This window comes from Camelus dromedarius, chromosome 3, assembly GCF_036321535.1.
Source record: "Camelus dromedarius isolate mCamDro1 chromosome 3, mCamDro1.pat, whole genome shotgun sequence".
In the NCBI taxonomy this organism is placed as follows: domain Eukaryota; kingdom Metazoa; phylum Chordata; class Mammalia; order Artiodactyla; family Camelidae; genus Camelus; species Camelus dromedarius.
In genome coordinates, this window is record NC_087438.1 from 99414841 (window position 1) to 99438598 (window position 23758).

A 23758-nucleotide genomic window follows, 5' to 3' on the forward strand; every position below is an offset into this window, starting at 1 on the left:
AGCCATTGAATCAACACAAACTATTTCGATTTACTTACTTAAGGCTTTGGGAGAACTCAAAGGGAAAAAAAAAAAAAAAAGAACAAATCTTTACTATTAACACAAAACATTCTTATTCAGGACATCAGAAAAGGAATAGGAAAGGGAGATTAGAAGCTGGAGATTAACTTTTTTTTTTCTTTTGAGAGAAAATATTCCTATGAGAAAGCCCTGTATTTATATTATGATTAATATGTATGTCCACATGCAGGGAGTAGCTATTGAGGGAGAAAGCAATTTAGGAAAGAAGTAGATGGGAAGGACAGCAGCTTCTTTTCCACAAAAGCCACAAAAGTGCTGCAGACACGCATGAAGGCAGCAGCTGTTGCTCCAAGAACCGTATGTTTCAGCACAGACGTCTTCTTTTTTTATGCTTTCTTACCCGTAAATTTAGATAATCTGGGCAAAGAAGTCTGGATTTCTACTTTCCATTGAAGAGATTTTCTTAACATTTGAAATTAGACTTTTTTTCCCCTTTATATAAGACCACACTGGAGGATAATATGTTTGGAGTGACTCGCTGTACCTTATTACATGTAAAGGTTGTTTTTTTGGATTATAAAGAACAACTGCAGGACCGACTAAGGAGCAGACCACTTAGAAACGCTCAGATGGACACGTGGCTGGATTTGTTCACTCTCCTACAGGGGAAATACATGAGGCCAGTGCTTGGCAATAGGGAAAGACATGTTGGAGTTTGGATACTGGTAGAGAACTCGAAGTGAGGAAGAGAAACATACAGAATTCTTGTTGATTACAATTGGCTCCTATATACAGAAACCTCAGGGTAAGTTCAAAACACAGCTAAGCTTTAAAAGATATAGTGAACTAAACTTGAAATTTAGAAGATAAAACAATCATCGTATTAATGCCAACTCTAGACTACCAACTTGGAATGGCAATCAAGAAATGGGAACGGCGACAAGCTTCAGAGATCAAGGTTTTTGGGGTTTTTTTGTTTTTTTTTTTCTCTGTGTTGGACATGTGGGTAAAAGCAATTTCAGATGGCAGGGTATGACAGAAAGAAACAGCAGGCCTCAAAAGCCTGATACAGTGCAGATAGCTAGACTGTGCTAGATGCAATGGGAGATATCAAAATATTTAAAAGACAATTACTCTCATCTTCACAAAGTGGATAATTTAGTTGCATGATAATGGTTAAGAAAGCCAGCTTGATGAGTTTACATTCCAGCTTTCCCCCTTAAAGCTCTGTGTTCTCGGGTAAGATATTTCATCTCTTCAGGCATAACTCCCTCTTCTGTGAAACATCAATAATTGTATCTCCTATATGGCTCTTAATGCTGCCTCTCTTTCCTTCTTCCACAAGGCAAGCTCTCACTTCCCTCACCCTCTTTGCATACATGTTCCTGTCACCTGGAAAGCTCTTAGCACGGCTATGTCTTTGAAGTTTCGCCTTTCATGTCACCTCCTCAGAGAGCTTTGGTTCATAAAATACCGTGTCTGTATCCACGGATGAGGTTGTTAAAACTATAAAAGGACTGCATGAAAATGACGGTTCTAGTATTATCAGCCACTCTAAATAGGCGTTGAGTTCAAGGGGTTCACTAGGAACATAAGGTCAGCAAACTTTTTCTCTAAAGGGTCAGAGAACAAGTAATTCAGGGTTTGCACGCCATACTAAACAAATAGGAGCTGCTATGTTCCAATAAAACTTAAGTTTTGGACACAGAAATTTTAATATCACATACTTTCTATGGTCACTGGCCCAGCTTTGGCCTCTGCCATGTAGTGGACAGACCCTTGATCTAGGAGGATGGCAGACATGAAGGGCATGGATAAGAACCGAGATTCTGCAGCCAGATACCAGGGATCCGATGGCTGCTGTGTAAGACTGTCAACCTCCCTGGGCGCCAACGACCGCTAAGATGGGGCTGCGGCCCCTGTGTCAGGGGTGTGTGATGTGGCTTAGAAGAGAACAGGCAGGGGAAGGTCGGGGTTCGGAACCAGGCGCCCTTCACAAGCATCGCCAGCTCCGCGGTGGCCTGAGAGCCATCAGCTTTGGGAAGAATCAATCCTGGATGCGAGGAGGCCAGGAGGCGAGGCGGGGAGGCGGGGAGGCGGGGAGGCGGGGAGGCGGGGAGAAGGGGCGGACTCCACCCCGGGAGGCGGCACCGCGGGGCCAGGCGGGGCGGGCCGGGCGGCGCGAGTCGGGGGCGGGGCGGCGGCGCAGCGTCGTCGTCGTCGTCGTCGTCCCCGCCTCCTCCCTAGGGGCCGCGTTGGAGGCTCGGCAGCGGCTGCGCTCACAGCCCGAGGAGAGCGGCTGGCCCGGCGGCGGCGGCGGCCACTGAGACCCACCCGAGGCGCGTCCCCGCCAGCCTCCCGGCGCCCCCAGGCCTCAGCGCCCGCGCCCCTTCAGCTCGCTCGCTCACTCGCCCTCCTTCCCTGCGACCGGCTGCGCCATGGCGTTGGCGTTGGCGGCGCTGGCGGCGGTCGAGCCGGCCTCCGGCAGCCGGTACCAGCAGGTGAGCAGCGCCTGGTGTCTCCCCGGACCCTGGACCCGGTCCCTGCCGTCCCCTCCCGCCGCTTCAGGCCTCCTCTGCGGCCCCGCCTGTGGCCAACTCGGCGCCGCGGCTTGGCAGGCCGCGCTGGGCCTGGGCGGGCCGGCCGGGCCCCGGGCTCGGATTCGAGGCGGCCGCGACCCGGGGCGGGTCTGGCGCGGTGGAAAAACCTCCGCCCCGCAGCGTTTCGCACTTCCCACGGCGGGCGGGTCCCGGGGTCAGAACCCACGACCCTCCCGAGGCGTCGACCTGGGGGCCTTCAGGTTTTCTTTTACCACCGTGGGTTTGATGTCACTGGAAAGAAAAAAAAAAAGGATGAAATGGAAAAGGAAACTATGTGGAGAGGAAAGATTAAAATCGCTGCGACTGCTGCCGACAGCTCTCCGCAGCGAGATGCGATTACTCAGGGTTTCAGAGCCTAGTCTGCTTGTCGAAACCCATCCCCCTCGCCTCCGTTTTAAGACAAAAGTCAAAATGCGACAAGGGACAAGCCCGCAGTTTGCAGTAGATTTTTAAAAGGCGGCATTTAACTGGTGATGCCCCTAAAATGTCGAGCTACGTTGAAGACTGCAGGGCGTGTGCCTGAGTGTGTGTTTTTAAATCTTGGAAATGACGTTTAAAGATAAACTGAATATTGTAGCTGCGGAGGCAGTGTGTGGGGATCATTGGATTATTATCTCCGGTATGATTTTTAAATTGAGGTCCTAGGAAGAAGAGCTGCTTGTTTTACTCGCCTCTGTCTGTAGCCGGGTTTCCCTCGGAAATTAAGAAAAACATTCTGCAGGATTTTTAGAGGTATTTCATCTAACACATCATAATTGTGGGAATTGAGCCAGTGTTGATTGGAACCGCAAATAACGGCTTGCGTTTTTGTTTCAAATGCTTTCAGTATAATTTGCGTACGAATGGCAATCGTGCTTTTATGAAATTAAATGGCCTATCATAGATGATCCACAGTTTCATATTTTAGACGTAAGGACAATCAATACGATTAAAGCATCTAGATTAACCCTGGTGGGGCCAGTTACTGGGTTGTTTTGCCGTCATCAGCCCTGTGTTGTAATTTCCGCCCTCCTACAGCCCGACTCCCGATATGACTGGTTAAGAATTTAGCTTACTGGTTTCATAAGCACGCCCAAATTGTGGCAATGCAGTCTAGTCCTTAGATCTTTCACAGCCTGGGGTCTGGCACGTTCTTTTTTGTATGACCTTGGCTAAGGCTCATGATTCCTGCCTGCTTTAGTAAAATACAAGTGACAGGTATCAATTATCTGTCATCAAGGTGTTCGCAAATCACATGTACCCCATAGTGTAATTTAATTCATTCTTTTCATCCTGCCTTGGATAAGGCAAACAAGCAGAACGCTATGGCTTTTCTTTGTGCTGCCATCTTCTTGAGCTCTTAGGTAATGCTGATACACTGCTAGAATACAAAAATATTTGTGGAGTATCACGATTGCGTATTTCTCAGTGTCGTGTTTAATAGCTTTAAATATGCAGAATTGAGGTATGTTAGGGACAGACCATCTTTTTTTTTTAATCATTATTTTGAAGAAACCTTCAAAAGAATGAAAAAAAGAACTGATCTTACTAGAAAAATTGCAAAATATGAAAGCCAAACCCCACAACAAAAACCTATCACGGATAGATAGCCTAAGTTAATATTTTGGTGTGTATCCTTGTGGACTTATAGCTATGTAAATACACAGAAGTATAGGTCAGTATACATGTGTACAGATAAAGAAAGCTAATATTGATTGAGCATTTACTATGTGCCAGTCATGGTACTAAGTGCTTTATATCCATTATTTCACTTAATCCTCACAAAACCCCTTTGAGGCAGGATTGGTACTGTATAGATGACCGAAGTCAAGACTGCCAAGAGGCTCAGTAACTTGCTCAAGGTCACAGCTTCTAAGTAGTGATTACAAGGATAAAATACACATGTACCTCCTTAAAAACACAGGCTTATGGTCCAGATATAGGCGTATACATTAGCAGATATATCCATGTGCATATGTATTCTCTTATGCATCCATGCATACATACACAGGTACATCTTCGTACACGTGCCCCTGATTATACCTGCACACACTTTGTGCATAAATGCACAGGTATGTTTATATACTCACGTGTTCTCAAACACATGTGCATCCACTAATTTGCATTATGTGTATTGTGCACATATATGTACAAAGGCACACACTATAGCTACATAATAAGATGGGTTCGTATTTTAATGTCTGCATAGTGGGCATTTGTATGGCTGAACCAGAATTTAATCAGTTGCCTATTGTTGGTCTCTAAGGGTGTTTATAATTTTTTTCAGTCACTGAAGTTTCTTTTACATACATCTTCAACTATTTCTTTAGTATAAAGTTCGAGGTGTGGAAATGCTTGGTGAGAGGATATACATATTTAAAAGGCTTTTGAATTATGGAATGTTGGTGAATTGTCCAGGCAACTTGATCAGAGCATGATACTCTCGTTGTCACAAAGGGCCCTTTTGACTTCTATTTGATCTGGTTAATCAAACTGAGCTGGTCATCTAACAAGGTAAGTGTAATGGAAAACTGTATGATTCATTCATAAATGCAAACAATGCTTTTGCCTTTATGGTCTTTTGATTGATAGAGCAATATGTGCAATACAACTTGAATTTTTAGCGTCATGACAGACTACACAGGTAGGCTGGGCTCATAGGTTCCCTGTGGCTTTATTTATTTTTTCTCTTTTTGCATTTTGAAGCTGAGATTGTGTGTCCAAACATTCTGAAGCACTGTTTCAGAAAGGTCTAGGTAGATCCAATCTTGAGAAACCTGTTGTGTGTTGCTTTCTTTGAGGAACATTTATTCCTGTTCATCCATTCTAAGCCCTCTTTGCCTCACTACGGTAGATCTTTGGCTATATCATTAATTTTGCCAAATACTTCTTGAAATGTTTTGAGATATTTGGATTTAAATCCAGTGAAAGTAGGCAACTATAATATTTGCCATAGAGGCTTAAAAACAGACTGCAGAATGTTTTGCTTTAGATTTGACTCATTGTCTGCTAAAGAAGTTGCCTGTTTGTGGACATCACTAATAAGTTCATACTGTAGTCTGATGACGTTGTAGAGCAACTTTGGGAAAAGGAGGTTTTGATAGATGAGGGAAAGAGTTTCATCTCAAGCAGGCCAAACCATTTTCATGTTAGATGACGTCGCAATCCTGGAAGAAGGAGCAAATGGTGCCTGTGTGTTTTATTTTTTTAGTTTCAAAAGACATTTTAATTATATCATGGAATGCCCCTTAGAATGTTATATCAAGATTTAAAGGTTTTGCTGTATTTGTGGCCTATATGGCCAATGATCAAAGAAAATTTTTATAATACTGAGAAAATGGGTAGAATGATTTCTTAGAAAAAGTTTTTAGTTGTGGTAAAATATACATGAAGTTCACCTTTAGTAATTTTTTTGTGTGTATGTGGAAATACTGGGGATAGAACCCAGGACCTTGTGCATGCTAAACATGCACTCTCCCACTGAGCTATACCCTAACCCCAATTTTAACTATTTTTAAGTGTAAAGTTAGTTCAGTGGTGTTAAGTACAGTCACACTGTTGGGCAGCTTTCACCACCACTCATTTCTAGAAACTCCATACTCATTAAACAGTAATCTCTATTTCCCCTTTCCCAAGCCCCTGACAGCGATCATTCTACTTTCTGTGAATCTGATTACTGTAAGTGCCTCGTATAAGTACATTCATATAGTATTTGTTCTTTCTGACTGGCTTATTTCACTTAGCATGATGTCCTTAAGGTTCATCCATGTTGTGGCATGTGTCAGAATTTCCTTCCATTTAAGGCTGAATAATATTCCGTTGTATGTGTATACCACATTTTGTATATCCACTTTTAGCCATTGTGAATAATCCTGCTATGAACATGGATGAACAAGTATCAAATAAGTCCCAGCTTTCAGTTCTTTTGGATATATACCCAGAAGTGGAATTGTTGGTTCATATGGTAATGCTATTTTAAATTTTTTGAGGAACTGCCATACTGTTTTCCATAGTGATGCACCATTTTACATTCCTACCAGCAGGGCACAAGGATTCCAATTTTTTCACATGCTCATCAACACTTGTTATTTTCTGTTTGTGTATGTGTGTGTTTTTGATAAAGCCATCTTAATGGGTGTGAAGTGGCATCTCACTATGGTTTTGGTTTGCATTTCGCTAGTGATCAGTGATATTAGCATCTTTTTGTGTGTTTGTTGAACAACTATATACCATTGGAGAAATGTTTATTTAAGTCCTTTGCCAATTTTTTGAGTTGGGTTGTTTGCTTTTTTTTGTTAAATTGTAGGAGTAGTTTCTTTTTCTTTTAAATTGAAGTATAGTATAGTTGATTTACAATATTGTGTTAGTTTCAGGTGTACAGCATAGTGTTTCAGTATTTTTGCAAATTAGACTCCATTATAGGATATTACAAGATAATGAGTATAATTTCCTGTATGTGTATACCCTTGTTGCCTTTTATATATAGTAGTTTGTATCTGCTAATCCTGTACCCCTAGTTTGTCCCTCCCTCCTTTGCTCTCCACTTTGGTAACTACAAGTTTGTTTTTTCTATTTGTGAGTCTGTTTTGTATATGTCTTCATTTATATTATTTTAGATTCTACATATAAGTGATATCATACTGTATCTTTGACTTGTTTTACTAAGCATAATATTCTCTAGGTCCATCCAGTTTGCTATAAATGGCAATATTTCATTCTTTATGGCCAAGTAATACTCCATCGCATATATGTATACTGCTTTGATCAGTAATCCAGTCATCTGTTGATGGGACTTGGGTTGCTTCTAGGAGTAATATCTTAATATTTATTTACATTTTCAACTTTTTCTATGAAAATTTCAAACGTATACAAAAGTATACTGTAATAAACCTTATGCACGCATCACTCAGCTTCAACAATTATCAACAAATGGCTAATCTTTTTCATTTGTACTCCCTACCATTATTTTGGAGTAAATCCTAGAAATTATATCATTTCATCCATAAATATTTTTGTGTATAATTCTAAAAGATATAATAGTATGATATTTTAAGCAGATACTATCCCATGAGGAATATATAATGAGAGCACATTTGTAATTTGTTATGAACCAGGATTTGTGAGTGTCAAAAGGGGCAAATCTGCAACTGTCCATTGTATTTGACTTACTCTTGGTGAGGTGCTCTAGGAAATCCTGGCGTTATCCAAACTGATGCCACCCACTTTTTTGCCTGCACATAAATTCAAATTACTTTATCTTTGACACCAATTATATTACTCTATTTTAAACTAGATTATAAAATTAATCCTACCATGAGAGTGATTTTGTACTTTTGTTAATAAAAGAAAGGAAGACTTGAAGAACTTATTTATTTGTTCTTAGGGCTTTAAAATAATTACTTTGATTTCTTAATGACTTATTCTTACATATCTTTGAACAAGTACCACTGTTTAGTGGAACCATATTCTTGTAGTAGTGGATGATGCCCCTTTAGATAAAGCACCTTTTAACTCTTTAATTAGAGGTTAATGCTGAGAAGCAGCTTGATGATCTTCTCTTTATTCTCACGTCATTTTGCCAACATGCCAGGCGATTGGTAATACCATGTATTGAATCTGTTGAACTTTACACACTCCAGTTGTAATTGCTTCTTGAGGCAGTTTAGATAGAAGTACAGTGTGTGTTGTTGCCTTCACCAAGTGTAGTAATAAAGCGAGTGTTAACCAGACATCACTTAGCACATCCTGCTGTTACAATTAAGCTGACTCATTTTTTCTGAATAACAGAATTTTATTGTAATTCTAAATACTAGATCTAAATACTGATCAATCTCAAGATGTTTCTAGTGAAATAATTTTCTTACTGATTAAAGCAGTTTCTTTCACATGTATTACATATTTATTCCCTACTGGCAATTTAGTATAATCTTTGACAGTGTTTCTTTTAAATTCATATATTGCAATAATGTCAGTAGTTAATCAGAGGCTTGAATGTGATTTGATGGCCTTTTCTGGAGATTGGATAGTTTATGAATAGAAATACAAAGTTTAGGAAATGGTTTCTGTTTAATAACATTTTTATTTTACTTGTCATTCAGTGCTTAAATGTGGCATTTAAATATTAAGCGTTTTGTGTTATAAAATAGTACACATATACATTCTTCATACATTGGAGACAGACAGTAACTTTGTAAAGGAAAACTTGATTTCCCTTCCCTTCCAGTCTCTCCTCAGAGATATAACTGCTTCTTAAATTTGGTGTGCATTCTTCGGGCTTCTTTCTTTTCCTTAAAAAAAAAAAAGAATGTTAAAAATTTAAAAAGTAAACTTAACTTTCTGTAGCATTTTTAGATTTTCAGGAACATTGATGATAGTAGTTTCTGTATACCCCAGACACAGTTTCCCTTTTAACATCTTACATTAGTATGGTACATTTGTGACTATTAATGAACTAATATTAATATGTTGTTATTAACTAAAGTCTATACTTTATTTAGATTTTCAGTTTTTATCTGTGTCCTTTTTCTGTTCCACCATCCTGTACAGGTTACCACATTACACTTGGTCATCACGTCTCCTTAGACTCCTCTGGGCTGTGACAGTTTCTCAGGTTTTCTTTGTTTTTGATGACCTTGTCAGTATGAGGAATATTGGTCAGGTATTTGTAGAATGTTTCTTAATTGGGATTTGTCAGATGCTTTTCCCATGATTAGACTGGGGTGGTGGGGTTTGGGGAGGAAGACCACAGAGGTAAGGTGCTGTTTTTGTCACATCATACCACGAACGCATACTATCAGCACGGCTTATCACTGTTGATATTGACCTTGATCATCTGGCTGAAGTAGTGTTTGTCAGACCTCTCTATTGTAAAATGACTCTTCCCACCCCTCCACCCCCCTTTCTGTACTGTGCTCTTCGAAAGGAAGTCACTGTGGTCACTAAGCACAATCCATACTTAAGGATTGGAGAGTTAAGCTCCACCACTACATTGAGAGCAGAGTATCTATGTAAATTATTTGGAATTTTTCTGCATGGGACATTTGTCTCTTCTCCATTAATTTATTTATTCAGTGATACTAGTGTGGACTCATTTATTTTGTTTTTTGGGTTATAAGCTAATACTGCTTTATTTTGTTGCTCAAATTGTTCAGCTTTGGTTGTTGGGATCTCTTTCAATTGGCACTTATATCCCTTTGACAGAACTCCATCTTTGTGGTTTTTTAAAGCCCTTTGGCACCAGTCTCACCATGTGTATTTTTTGTGCCATCCTAGAATCAGCTGTTTCTCCAAGGAGCCCTGGTTCCTTTTATTGGAGAATGATATTAGAAACCAAGATCTGTGCTTGTTGCTGTTAGTGTGTTAGGGCTTCTGGGCCTTCCAGGCTGACAGAGTAAAGCGATGTATATGTGTATGCATGTCCATAAGCATTTCTGTATGTAACCATCTGTATCTATATTAAACTAACTGACTCAGCATGGATCACTCCAGCCTCCTGCTCTCTCTTATCTTTAAACTTCTACTCCAACAGTGAGAAACCTGGCTTCTCCCACCTGCCGTCCATTTACTTAATTTAACTTCAGTTTTAATATACATGTCTAGCTGTATCAGAATCGTTAACTCACACCCTTGTGGGAAACAGTTTTACCAACTAGACGACAGGGCATACGTACAGTTTCTTTTACCTTGGTCCTGCAGACTTGACTCATTCCCAGGGTTACTTAGGTTAGCACCTTTTCTTCTCACCTTCTTCAGTGAGGTTGTTTGATAAATTTATAATACAGTTAGATTGTTTCATCACATTCTGCATACCATCCTGAGAACCACTAACCACCTAAGTGTTTTTTTTTTAATTTCACATGCATTGAAGTTCACTCTGTGCTATAAAGTTCCTTAGGTCTTGACAAATGCCTTTTTCTGTTTTTGTTTTTTAAACAGTACTTTTAAAGAAAAGTGGTAAGAGTTATTTCTCTTATTTTCCAAATTTTCTACTAATGATCATGTTTTGCTTTTTTTTTGAAAAAAAATTCCTTAAAATTTTTTTTGTTTGTGAATAATTTCAAACTTACAGAAAGTTGCAAGAATAGCATAAAATAATGCCCATGTCTTATCCATTGCCCTGATGCATCCTAAACAGAAAGGTTTGATTAACAGTGAATATAATCCTATAAAAATTGAAAGCACTACAGATAAAACCCAAGTCCCCTGAACCACCACAATTCTTTCTCAGTTGAATTCAGTGCTTATTTTGCTGTTTACTTTGTTACTAGATTTTAAAAATTTGTTTTGTCCTTGTTAAATTTAGGTGAAAATTCTGCAGACTGGGTAATCAGTGATACAGTGTTCTTAGTATTTTGAAGTTTTCATTTTAGGAGCTTTATGGTATTGTATCCAGATTTTTCACGTATCTGTGTTAAAAAGCAGTTTTTGAAGCTTGTGACATACACTGCAGTATTGGGAAGGCTCACCTTGGGCCCTGTCTAAGTAGAGACTTATTCAGGAGAGCAAAAAAGGACTGTATCAACACATCTAATCAGTAATATACTGTGTAGCTTCTGCCATGAAGTAAGTAGGTGTCGTATGACTGTGGGCAAGAACTTTAATTTCCTTCTAGCCTTATTTTCTTTTGTATAATGAAGTAGTTTAGTAGTTAGATTATTTTGACTCCTTCACGCTTATGATTGATTGTTTTTGTGCTTAGAAGCTGGTGGCTTTGACCCAAAGGGATAGCATTCTATTGATGATTTAGCAAATATCTTTCATGATGAATAATTATTTTTTAAAGTGGTGTCAGTAAATAAAGATGGATGATTTTATGTCCAGTAGATTTTTTTTAAATTATGCATGGTTTAAAAATATAGAGAAATCTTAATAGTATGTTTTAAAAGAATGAGTCACTGATGAGTAGAGTATTGTTCCATAATTTTGCAGTAGTTAAAACATTCTGTTTGTAGATCTTTTCCTTCTGGTCAACTTCAAACAACCATTGTATATCATGACAAAAAATTAATGATGCTATTAGAAAGCAGGAAACTTAATTGATAGTTAAAATTTTTCTCAAATAAACTTTTAAAAAGCAATTTTAGGTTCACAATAAAATTAAGTCTTTTAAAAGCAAGAAAATATTTTGAAGTTTTCATAGCTTTTTTAAAGAAACTGACTCGATTTCTGGTATTATTACTCACTTTTAGTAGTTTCACTTTCAGAATTCTGGAAAATCTGCTTGTGTTATCACAGAAACAGCATAAGAAGTATGGCTTGAGGGCTGTCTGCAGCCTTCAAGGTCTTATACATGATTACTGTTTGATAGGAGATTCTTTTCAACACTTTTGTCCTTGTGAAGTTGAATTGCATTTTCAGATACAGTATTTTAGAGGGTACCTACTTAAAATCACTTCTCAGTCATGCAGGTGAGGGTGGACAGCATTAATGCTCTTAAAACACATTGGTCCAGTTTCATCTTAGGTGAGAGAGTTAATGGAGGTGATCACAGTTAAGTGATGTTATGATCTTTACAGCCATCTTGTCACCATTCAGCTGTGGCCAAAATGACTAGCTGAGTCAAGGGGGAGAAAAGGCAATTTATGCTGGGGGTGAAAGGTAATCAATCATGGGTTTATTACATTAGCATCTGCCATTGTTTGGGAGGTTAGAACATTTTTTATTTTTTGTGGATCAGGTTTAATGTAGTCCAAGTGCCATTTTAAGTTTAAGACTTCACATTTTATTGAAAGTATTTAAGGGAGAATCTTAATTGTGTTTGAAAGGATCTTGTACCTAGTTAATGCTGTAGTTAATTCTGAGAAGTGAACTTTTTTCCTCTGTGAAAAATACAGACGGACTTTCAAATGCTACAGTGATATTATGAAAGAATATTTAATGATGAAGGAAGAGTCTACCATGGAGTGAGTGCAAAAAGTTGTAAGATTATTTGTATTCCCCCAGAAGGCTAGAAGGACATGTGGAAGATGATATTGTGGTTTTATTTTCTTCTTTATATTTCTGCCAGATTTTCTCCTTGTGAACTTAGGAATTTTGTAATCAAGAAAAAAAAGTATTTTTTTAGAAGTCCCATTGTGCTGTTTATTATTATAAAAATGTTACTTTTATGCTTGTCTTAGAGTATGTATAGAGTTAAAAGTGTCAAGCTACCATTCATCAAAGACTTCATCCTATGAGCCATTTGTAATTTAATTAATAAGGCATTTCTGAAGTTCCGACCTGCATGTTTAAACATTAAGGAATGAAAACGGATGTACCACAGGCCTTCCTAATTAAAAGTTTACTGAGCGCCTGTAGATTGCTGCTTTGTCTGTTCTCTCTCCTTCCTATCTTCCCTTCCTTTTTTTCTTCTTTCCCTTACATTTAATACCCAGCACAATTTAACACATACAGTAAGTATTCACTAAATACCTGTTAAGTGACTTCAGTCCTTTTAGAATGTATTATGATATAATGTTAATTAGATTAAGTCAGAGAACAAGATAGTGGATAAAAGGCATCATTTTGAGATGGACAAGATCACCCGGTTGCAGAGACTTCTAGGAAGCTACTGAGAAGATACTAGAGCCTGGCCTTGAAGGAAGGGTAAGATACAGATGCGAGAGGCCAGGACTTGGGAGTGGGTGGAGGTCGACTCTAATGATTTGTTGTTTGCCATGGCAAGCTTGTTTCAGTTCCTAGAATATGTCACTCTCTCTGGCCAGGAGGCCTTCTCTCACCCTGTTGCCTCTACCCGGAATGCTCTCTTCTTTCTAGCCTCCACCTCAGTTTAGGTAGTCTGTCCTAAGGGGAATTTGAGTACCTCCCCTCTCCCGCAGTTAGGTTAGTTTCCCCTGAACATGAGAGTCCCCTTTTGTGACACGTTTTGTAATCACATTTTAATCTTTTGTTTCTTTTTATTTAGTTTTTATATCTTACATATATAGGTTAGGGTCAAATCTTACAGGCTTATTACCAAAAACAGGAGTCTCCTGCTTACTTGCCTGCTCCTTAGCTCTTTAAGCTGTTTCTTTCTACTGTTTTGCTGTTATCCTTATAGGTTAAAAAAAACACATTTATCATGTGCGACTTCTTGATTTTTCAGTTTTCAGTATTTAAAAAATTGACTCACCACTGTGGGATATAAGGATTTAGCTTTCTTTTAGCATCCTCCTACAACTGCATATACTCCACTTCCTGACCCTCCATTTTTCTAATATAGTTATATCTATAATGTAGTTAGATCACTGTTTAGTGTTTACAATAATTGAGAATAATAAAGGCTGTTCACAGCTGATGTATGTTGTATGCTGTGGTTACTTTTCCTTGCCTGGTAGTACCTAATTTTTTCTAAAGTTAACAGATTTTTTTGTTTGTTTGTTTGGCTTATTTTCTATATACATATTGTAAATTGCTTATAGTATAAATCCATCCTCAGACTCTAACCTATTAATCTTAATAGTTTTTTGATACATTCAAACACATCAGGTATTTTATTGATTTCATTGTTGAGTTAGGAAGTGGGTACGTGCATCTTTCCTTCCTGGCTTTTGACCTGCTCTAGAAGGCTGCTCTCAAGGCCTCCTGTTTAGTTGTCATCCTGGGGAATTTCCTTTTTAATTGAAGACCCTTCCCTTGAGTCACATCTTTTTTTTTTTCTTTCTTGGATTATTGTCTCCCTTCCACGGAGTACACCCTCCAGTATCTTTCTGAGAAAGAATGCACAGGGGTTAAACTTTTTTTTTTTTTGAGGCTTTGAACATCTAAGACCTTTTTTTTTTTTTTTTTTTTTTTAAATCTTCACTCTTACTTAGACAGTTCTGGGTTGGAAACATTTCCCTTCAGAATTTTGAATTCTTATGCTCCATTGCCTCCTGGGTTCCACTACTAGGAAGACTGAAGTCAGTTGTGAGGTCTAATTCTTTAGATGTTGTCTACTTTCTCTGTCTCTCTGGAGGCCTTTAGGAGCTGCTTTTTGTCCCCAGTGTTGTTAAATTTCACTATGTTACACCTTGGTGTGGATCTATTTCCATTCTTTGTGCCAGGCACTCAGTGGGCCCTTTCAGTCTAGAAGCTGAAGTCCATCAGTTCTGGGAAATTTTAAAAAGTATTTGTTTGATTTTTGTTTTTCTGTGCTTTAATTTTTTTTTCCTTCTCCTTTTGGATCTTGGATCTTTTGTACTGATTCTTAAAAATTTTTTAACCTCCTCTTATATTTTTCATCTCTTTTTCCTCTACTTTCCATGAGATTTTCTCAATTTTATATTCCAACTCTGATGAAATTTTAATATCTGTTATTTTTAGTTTTCAAAAGCTCTTCAGTTGTCCCCTCCTTTTTACAAAAATAGCACACTGTCCTTGTTTTGTGGTTCTAATTTTTTTCTCTTGTTTCTCTGAGAATATTGAAAGTTTTTTCTTTTCTTTTTAAAGTTTATGCCTTCCTGCATAGTTGTTTTCTCCATGTTGCGTTTTTTCTCTTTGCTTTGCTCTTTTATGACCTTTAAGTCAGAAGCCAGAAGCTTTCGTTAGCTATGTGGCGATCTTTATCTGCTTGGTTGAGAGTACGTGATCAGTATGCAAGCTCAGTATGCTTGATGGAGCTTCCTGCCAAGGCTTCTTGCCTCGTAAACCGACTAGGCTGTTTCTCCAAGTGACAGTGTCTTTAGGTCTTTCTTCTTGGACTGGTCAGTTTCCCCAGAGACTAGGCCTGGCAGCTAGAATTCTGGGAGCTGATTGGCAGAGGAAGACTGGGCAATCTCAAGGGTTAGTACGTACATCTCTCATTTAATCAGTCTTTTCTAATATGCTGCTCTTTCTCCTAAACTCTGGTGTCTCCAGCCCAGACCTCTCTGCTTCACTCTCTCCAGAGAGTAAACCTCCAGGCTCCTAATGGGGATCCTGGGAGCTGTGTGTATTTACCTGGGTCTCCAACCTCTCTTTCTGCTTTTAAATCTTATTTTCACTCCTACTTCCACTGGTAACCTGCAACCACAAATTCTTGAGCGTTTGGAGGGTGTAGTGCAAGACAAGTTGCTTTTCTGTGTTCTGCTTTAGCATTCTGTCTTCTTGGGTCTGCTGTGTAAGTTGTCACCTGTCATCCTGCTTCTAGCTTTCAGGATTTTCTTGCTGCTTCCTCTCTTGTTACTTGCTTTTTGATCTGGGTTTGATTTTTTTTTTTTTGCCTCAAAATTAACAAAACTTTAATTAAGGAAATTAGTAATTTGGCATTAACAGATACACACTAATTAGTAAACAAGGACCTACTGTATAGCACAGGGAACTATATTCAGTTATCTTGTGATAACTTATTAGAGAAGAATCTGAAAAAGAATATATATATGTATAACTAAACCCCTTTGCTGTACACCTGAAACATTGTAAATCAACTATACTTTAGTTAAAGAAAATACTTACAAACAAAAAAATTAACAAAACTTTACTAGTATTTACATTTAGAAGGGTTTTGGAAGGGATAAGAAGCAAGTGTGTGTGTTTAATCTTTAACTGGAACATTGTAATTGTAATTACTTCTTTTAATTATCTTTTCTTTGCTGAGCTTTAGACTCTCAGAGAGGTCAAAAACACCAGTCACATTCAGACCCCACACCAGTCATGGCCTGACATGTTCTTTGAATAGTGTTAAGTAAATACAGCAATTGCACACTTACATAATGGTACATTCTGTGATGAGGTGAAGGGGAAGATATGAAGTGCTTAATGCTTCTCCCCTTGGCTCTGGTTCTTACAGAAGGGGACCTCATGACCAGGCCTAAGTTAAGGCAGACTCTTGAATATATTACTGTTTCCCATCCATAATCTCTGCCTTAGTATACTCTACCCCAGGCATCATCATCATCATCGTCGTCATCTAATAATTATAAGCAAGCATAGCCGAGAGAGCTCTGGTAGCTCATGGGACTAGCAGAGCCAAGCAGGCTGTAGTCAGCATGAGTCTGGATTCTTGGCATGTCTATATATTTGACTTTGCTGTCTTTTTAATGTAGAATATTCCCCCCCCCCCTTTTTTGGGTATGCCGTTTGGTTGTTTTTAGAAGGGAAAAACTTTTTAGGAATTACAGTGTGATTAAATGCCAGTTTTCCAGGGGGGAGGGTGTATCTCAGTGGTAGGGTATGTGCACAAGGTCCCGGGTTCAATCCCCAGTACTTCCAAACACACAAAAAAAACCCTAATTATCTCTCCCCCCAAAAAATTGTCCTTCACAGGTACCACAAACATTTATTGAATACCTGTTTGTACCCAATACACTGTGCTATGTTATATGTTAAATACTAAATGTTAAACGTTTATTTGTAAAGAGATGAAAGTTGGAGAGGTCTGTTTCTCCTTTGTGTTTCTTACACTTTTGTTACATTTCTTTTTAAAATTGGCAACTGTGGAACCATAGTGTTGATAGGTGTATTGCATAGGTACCTTATGAAGCATGAAGATAAATCAAACACCTGTGAGTATACAACCTGTATCATAGCAGTCTTTTCTGAATCCTTTTCCCCACCATACCCCTTTGCTTTTTAGACCAGTCAGTAAGAGAGAGCTGCTTTTTCCTTCGTCGTTTTGTAAAGCGCTGTTTCTCCTCGGTTCTCCACATGTTGTGTGTGCTTCTTGTGCTAAGTACTGATGGGGAGGCCACCTGCTGTTGGTCACTCATGCAGCCGTCATTACTGTCTCTTCTACAGATAGAGCAGTCATCTACGTGTGGCTCCATGCCTTGAGTTACGTTTATTTGGTGATTTGTAAAGTAACACAAATACTTTAAGTAAATATAAACTAGTGAGTTAAGATGGCATTAAGGCTAGCTGCCATTTCTTCAGGTAGTTTTCTGTTAAATCTACACCTCCAGGTCTGCTTTAGTCAACATGTGCTAATGAGGTATCCATAATGTGCCACTCACTGTTAAAGTGTTGGGGTGACTATAGCAGTAAACCATGCAAAGGTCCCAGTCTACAGAGGGCTCATAGTCTGCATTGTTAACCAAGCCAGGGCTCGTGTGCCTGTGGTGCAGAAAGCCAAACTCTTGACAGCAGGTGTTTGCAGCACAGTAAGGGTTTATTTGCAGGGTGCCAAGCAAGGAGAACGGGCAGCTTATGCTCAAAAGACCCAAACTTCCCATGGCTTTCAGGTGAGGGTTTTTAAAGACAAGTTTAAGGGGAGAGGGTCAAAGGATACGTGATTAGCTCCTGGACCTCCTTCTGATTGATTGGTGGTAAGGTAACAGTGATGTTTCAGGGATCTCAGCCTTCTGGTTCCAACCAGTCTGGGGTCTATGTGCTTGCAGTCAGCATGTGGTCACCATCCTCTACTGGGTGGGGGTGTTAGTTTATGCAGAACAACTCAAAGATATACATTAGATTATCTGTATTCTTTCAGGAGGAACTAGGAGTCCTGTGTCCTCTGTTGTCCTAATCATTAACTGCTTGAGCCGGCTCTTTGGGAAGACCTAGGAGACTAAAGCCTTTTTTTACCCCTGCAAACAAGAAACAAGGCGGGGAGGAGGGTATAGCTCAAGTGGTAGAGTGCATGCTTAGCATGTACAAGGTCCTGGGTTCAATCCCCAGTACCTCCTCCAAAAATAAATAAATAAGTAAACCTAACTGTCTCCCTCTTCAAAAAATAAAAGTCAAATGTATTTAAAAAAAAAAAAACCAGTGGAGATGGAGGGGCAGCCCCATAGGGTCCTGACTGGTTTAATTCCCCCATTTTCTTTGATACCCCTTAATCCTGAGGGAAATTGGGGCAGGACAGGAAACGGATAAAGTTTTGGATAGAGTGGTTAATCATAAACTCAACAGGGAAACTCAGTTTTAGGGGGACTTGGTTTCACAGATTCTGTGCCAGTCTCCTTTTCTCCCCTTGTGAAATTGTTAATGTAATATGGTTTACATACAGAAACATGCACAAGTCATAAATGCGTACATAGCTCTGTGAATTTTCACAAGCTGAACATGCACATTAACTAGTATGCTGATCAAGAAGCAGCATTACCAGCACTCCAAAAGCTCACTTTAAGTGCCCTTCCAGCTGTGCCCCTGCCCAGGGTAACCACTCAACTGGCAGGTTAGATTTGCCTGATTTTGGTCTCTTTATAAGTACAGTCGTACAATAAATGCTCTTGTGCCTGGTTTCTTTTGCTCAACATTATGAGACTGACACATGCTGTTGTGCGTTGTTACAGTTTATTCATTCACATGGCTGTATAGTATTCCATTGTGTGAAGTTACCATAATTTAGTTACCCATTTTGCTGTTGATAGGCATTTGGGTAGTTTCCAATTTTATGAATACTGTTGCTTTGAACATCTTGGTATGTCTTTTGGTGAATATATGTGTTTCTGTTGGGTTATATAACTAGAGTAGAGTTGGGACATAGAGTTTGTATAAATTCATCTTTATTGGATATTGCTAAACAGTTTTCTAAAGTGGTTCTACAAATTTACATTCCCAGATTGAGAGTTCTGGTTGTTGTATACCTTCAGCAACATTTGCTATTTTCTGCTGTTTATTTTAACCATTATCTGTGGTTTTAATTTGCATTTCTGTGATGATTAACAAAATAGAGTGCCTTTTTATAAGTTTATCAGCCATTTAGATACCTTCTTTTGTGAATTGTCTTTTCAAGACTTTTGCCCATTTTTCAGTTTGATAGCTTCTTTCTCCTTACTGAGTTTTAGAAGTTCTTTATATATTCTGGATATGAGCCCTTTGTTCAAAAAATACTATCTTCTCCTGTTCTGGATTGTCTTTTCATTTTCTCAATAGTGTCTTTTGAATGAATAAAAGTTCTTAATTTGAGAAGTGAATATGGGTGAACATCTCCATGTCCTTGTGCACAAAAAAGGTAATGATAAAGGAGGAAATTGATGGTTCACTTTTGACGACCAGTAAGACAAATATGTACTACTTCTGCAGGAAACTGCTGATAAAAATATGCCATCCCTTGTGATAACCCAAACACTAAGCTGGCCAGAGGGTGGAAAATATTAACATGAAAAACAAGTAGAGCCCAGAAGAAACCAGTTACTGTATCTAAGAAAGAACTTCCTTTGGTATTTTATTATAATGGTACTTGGAATAGTGCTTCTATCAATAGATTTAATGGAAGAGTTATTTTGTCCACGTTGACGAATGTTGATCTTAACTTTCATCAAATTAACTTTTTAATATTCCAAATTATCAGCCTGAATACTATTATTATGGCTTAAATAACAGCCAGTCTTTCTAGTAAATTAATGAAAAAATGAAAGTGCTCTTTTAGGAACATTAAGGAAAAAATAGTCAAAAATTGGTGTGATCCTGGTATATGATAGTGTCTGGTAAAATTTAACTGAATGAACTAATTCACACTTCCGATTATCCATGTGGAAGGCTCTTGTGGGTTATGGTGGAAGAAAAGGCAAAGAGAATAGAAAGTATGACTCACAGCATATTTACATCTAACTCTACATCTGTAGATTATAAATTTACATTAATGGCATTTACATTTTAAGTACTCTTTCTGCAGTACAGCTGTTTTTCGGGAAAGTTGCACAAATCAAGCTAATTTAAATATTTGCTAGATAGGCATGTGGTTTAATGATAACTTTGCGTTGGACTGACTTGAAAGAGTTGACTGCTTTTGTAATTATAATATGACATTATATAATTGTTTTACCAGTTAGGATTTTAGGAGGGACATATGTATGTATGCTATATCTGTATCATAAATATGTATATCTAAATATAAATATATATCTATATATATGCACAAACATGTCTATATGTGTGTATTAATGTGTGTATATGTATATAAACATCTTAATGGAGGCTAGAGGTATTCTGTATGCCAAGTCCAGAATCCTTTAAGTTCTATTGTAAAGACTATACATAGGTACAAGTAATTTTTAAAAATTGTTTTTGAAATCTAAAAGAATCCTTGAATAGATGCTAGTTGTAGTCTGTGTTCTGTTGGGATGTATAATATTTTTTTTTCTTAAAGCATTGCTTAATATGTCATTTAAAATGGTGAATAGTTAGGAGTTAATTTTTGCTTCCGTGATGATATTTTAGAGCATTAACATATCTTAGAACACAACCCATAGGGTTTTAAAAACACAAACAGTATTTACCATTCATAGGGATTAGATTTTATGTAATTATTTTAAAATGAATCTGGTCTTGCTACTATTTTCAATTTGTTTATTTACTCTGTATACAATAGGTGAACTACCCTGTCAAAAGCAAGGGGAATAAGCCAGGTGCTTAGTCTCCAATTCAGCCTGTCTTTGCAAGACTTTTAATTCCTTCCCAAGTAGGTTCTGGATCACTGAACTAAGACTTGAGTTTTCTTATGGAACCAAGAAGTGAAGAAGAGGTAAGACTCAGGACATGGACTGGTTAGTAAATAGTTGGATGCTACTTCTTAAAAGATACTATGTTCAAGGGTAGAGAGACTTACTCTTATCTATTTGACAACATTGTGTAATTGTCCCTTGTTTCCCCAGTCTTTAGTAAAATCATGAAGCATGGCAAGGGATGGGAGGCTCCTGCCATTAACCTGGAAGGCTCTTGGCTGTAGATTTTGCTGAAGTTGGTGCCAGGAAACACTGGGCACCATTTATTTGACATTGTGTTGGTGAAACCATCAGATGTGAAAATACTTGTATGTAAGATGTGGATCCCAGGACTTGGCAGGTTGATGACAGTTTTCTGGTGCTACCCCAAAATCTCACAATGCCACTGTCATAGCCATAGTTGGCAAGTTCAGTGGCTCCATGGATAAGGAGTGATTTTTCCCAGTGCCTTGGCTTCTTAGGAAAGTTGAGGTTGGAGATGAGTGGCTACTATCTTGCCTTCCTCTTTTCTCTCTGAATGGTATAACTTCACTTGTTTCTTGGAGCTCAGGTGAAGAAAACAAGAAAAGCTGTCAAATTGGTCATCATAGTTTGAAGCATTTGCTCTCATTTCTGAGGGCTGACATAAATATGGAGTTAGAATATTTTCTCTCTTTGCAAACCAAATTGTATTCATTGGTTGTATGTATGTATGTTAACAGTGATAACCACAAAAATCTTTAAATAGAAAGCTTTATAAACTGATGGCCTTTCTAAGAGGATTTACTGCAATATTCTTTTCCTGTTATTGCCATTGTCTTTTTAAAGCATTATTCTGATTACTTTGCTTTTCCTTTGCTTTGGTGAATTTTGATTTTTAAATTGTGTTTTCATTTTGTTATTAAGAGGATTTGCATTTGTCTTCTCCCTCTGCCAATGAGAGGTGTTGTTAGGGATAGTCTAAATCTGGTGATTTGTTTTTAAAGTTATCTTTTGGTAAACTCTTGAAGTAGAAAAAAATAATACTGTTTATTCTCAGCTTTTAAAATAGGTTGTTAGTCAAACTACTTTCTCATTTCTTTTTTCTTTTTAATGGAGGTCCTGGAGATGGAACCCAGGACCTCATGCATGTTAAACATGTGCTCTACCACTGAGCTATTACCCCCACCCCAATCTTTTCATTTCTTTATTGTAATATTTATCTGTTTAGGAAAGGAGAATATTAAGGAATTTTTTTTGAACAATGATTAGTTTGCAATTCAGTGTGTTATTTTTCTTTATTGTTTCTATCCATTCACAGATTTGTGTTCCATGTTAAGCTCTGGAGATGTTGGTGGGATAAGACCCATCACCTCCCATTAAGGGGCACAGACATTGATAGCAGGAAAATAATGATTTGGAGTAGTCAGTTTTCAGTGTTGTTTTAAGTGAAATGCGTATTATATAGGTTTGCAGTTTGAAAATTAGAAAATACTCTTACTTTTTTTTGAGATGTAATCCACATACCATAAAATTCATCCTTTAAAAGTATACAATTAAGTGATTTTTACTATGTTCACAAGGTTTTGCAGCCATTACCACTGTCTATTCCAGAACATTTGAATCACCCAAAAAAGAAACATTGACACATTAGCAATCAGTCGCTCCGCCCTTCTTCCCTTTTCCAGCACCTGGCAGCCACCAGTCTACTTGCTGTCTCTATAGGACTTGCCTTTTCTGGAGATTTTATATATATGGAATCATACAGTATGTGGTGTTTTGTGACTGGCTTCTTTTGCTTAGCGTAATGTTTTCAAGTTTCACCTATGTTGTAACATGTATCAGTATGTCATCTTTTTTTTTTTTTGATAGCATGGTTTATTTCTAACCATCCTTTTGTATGGATATAGCATTATTTTGTTTATCCATTCATCAGTTGATAAAGAATTTGACTGTTACAAATAATGCTGTGAGCATTCATATACAAGTCTTTTTTTTTTTTTAAGTTTATTTGCTCTTTAAACTGCATGGATTTAAATACACTCTATTTGATGTTGGTACAGAGTGGAAACTTCCTCTTACCACCCCCTTCCCCGCCCCCTTAAAATAAGATGCTTAGTGTCTGGGAAGGGGTTAAGAAGTCAGGTTGAGAATGCAGAGGAGGGAATGAAACCTTTGAAGACATCCCTGTCAAGGGAAAGTTGACTTCTCCCTAATCCTGAAAATACAGCCATGCAGCCACAGGGAAATCCAGTGGCATGCTATCTGCCATTCTCGGCACTTGGCTGGTCTTCGCCTGTCCTAAGCAATTAGAGCTGAGCATACACATTTTCCCTTTCTCCGTGACCCACAGCTAAGGTTAGAGCACGCTAGCAGGCTGCAGACACCTACTCAGGTGACTGTCTGGTATCTAGAGACCTATGTACAAGTCTTTCTGTGAAAATATGTTTTTAGTTCTCTTGGGATTATATCTCGGAGTGGAATTGCTGGATCCTTTTATAACTCTGTGTTTAACTTTTTTTGAGTAACAGCCAAGCTGTTTTCCACAATGGCTACACCACTTTACATTACCACCAGCCATGTATGAGGGTTCTAATTTCTTCACAATATTATTCAGCAATATTTGATTCTCCCACCTTTTTTTTCTTTTTTCTTTTTCTTTCTTTCTTTTTTTTTTTTTGCCATGTTCGTGGGTGTGATGTGGTATCTTGTGGTTTTGATTTGCATTTCTTAATGACTAATGGTATTGAACGTCCCATGTGTACTGGCCATTTGTATAGCTTTTTTGGAGAAATGTCTGTTAAAATTAGATCTTTTTTTTTTTATTGTTGAATTTCTCTTTGTCAATTATTTACCTTATTCAGTTGTCATCCCCTA

The 23758-nt window shown here is 38.1% G+C and overlaps 1 protein-coding gene across 1 annotated transcript in view; it reads left to right on the forward strand.

Annotated features, from left to right (window-relative positions):
• The first annotated feature begins 2243 nt into the window (after window positions 1-2243).
• Window positions 2244-23758, forward strand: part of NDFIP1 (Nedd4 family interacting protein 1) — a 45885-nt gene continuing 24370 nt past the window's right edge. Inside the window, exon 1 of the mRNA XM_031449245.2 lies at window positions 2244-2522. Within this exon, the coding sequence (XP_031305105.1) occupies window positions 2460-2522 (63 nt within the window). The 5' untranslated portion in view covers window positions 2244-2459. The remainder of the gene's footprint in view (window positions 2523-23758) is intronic.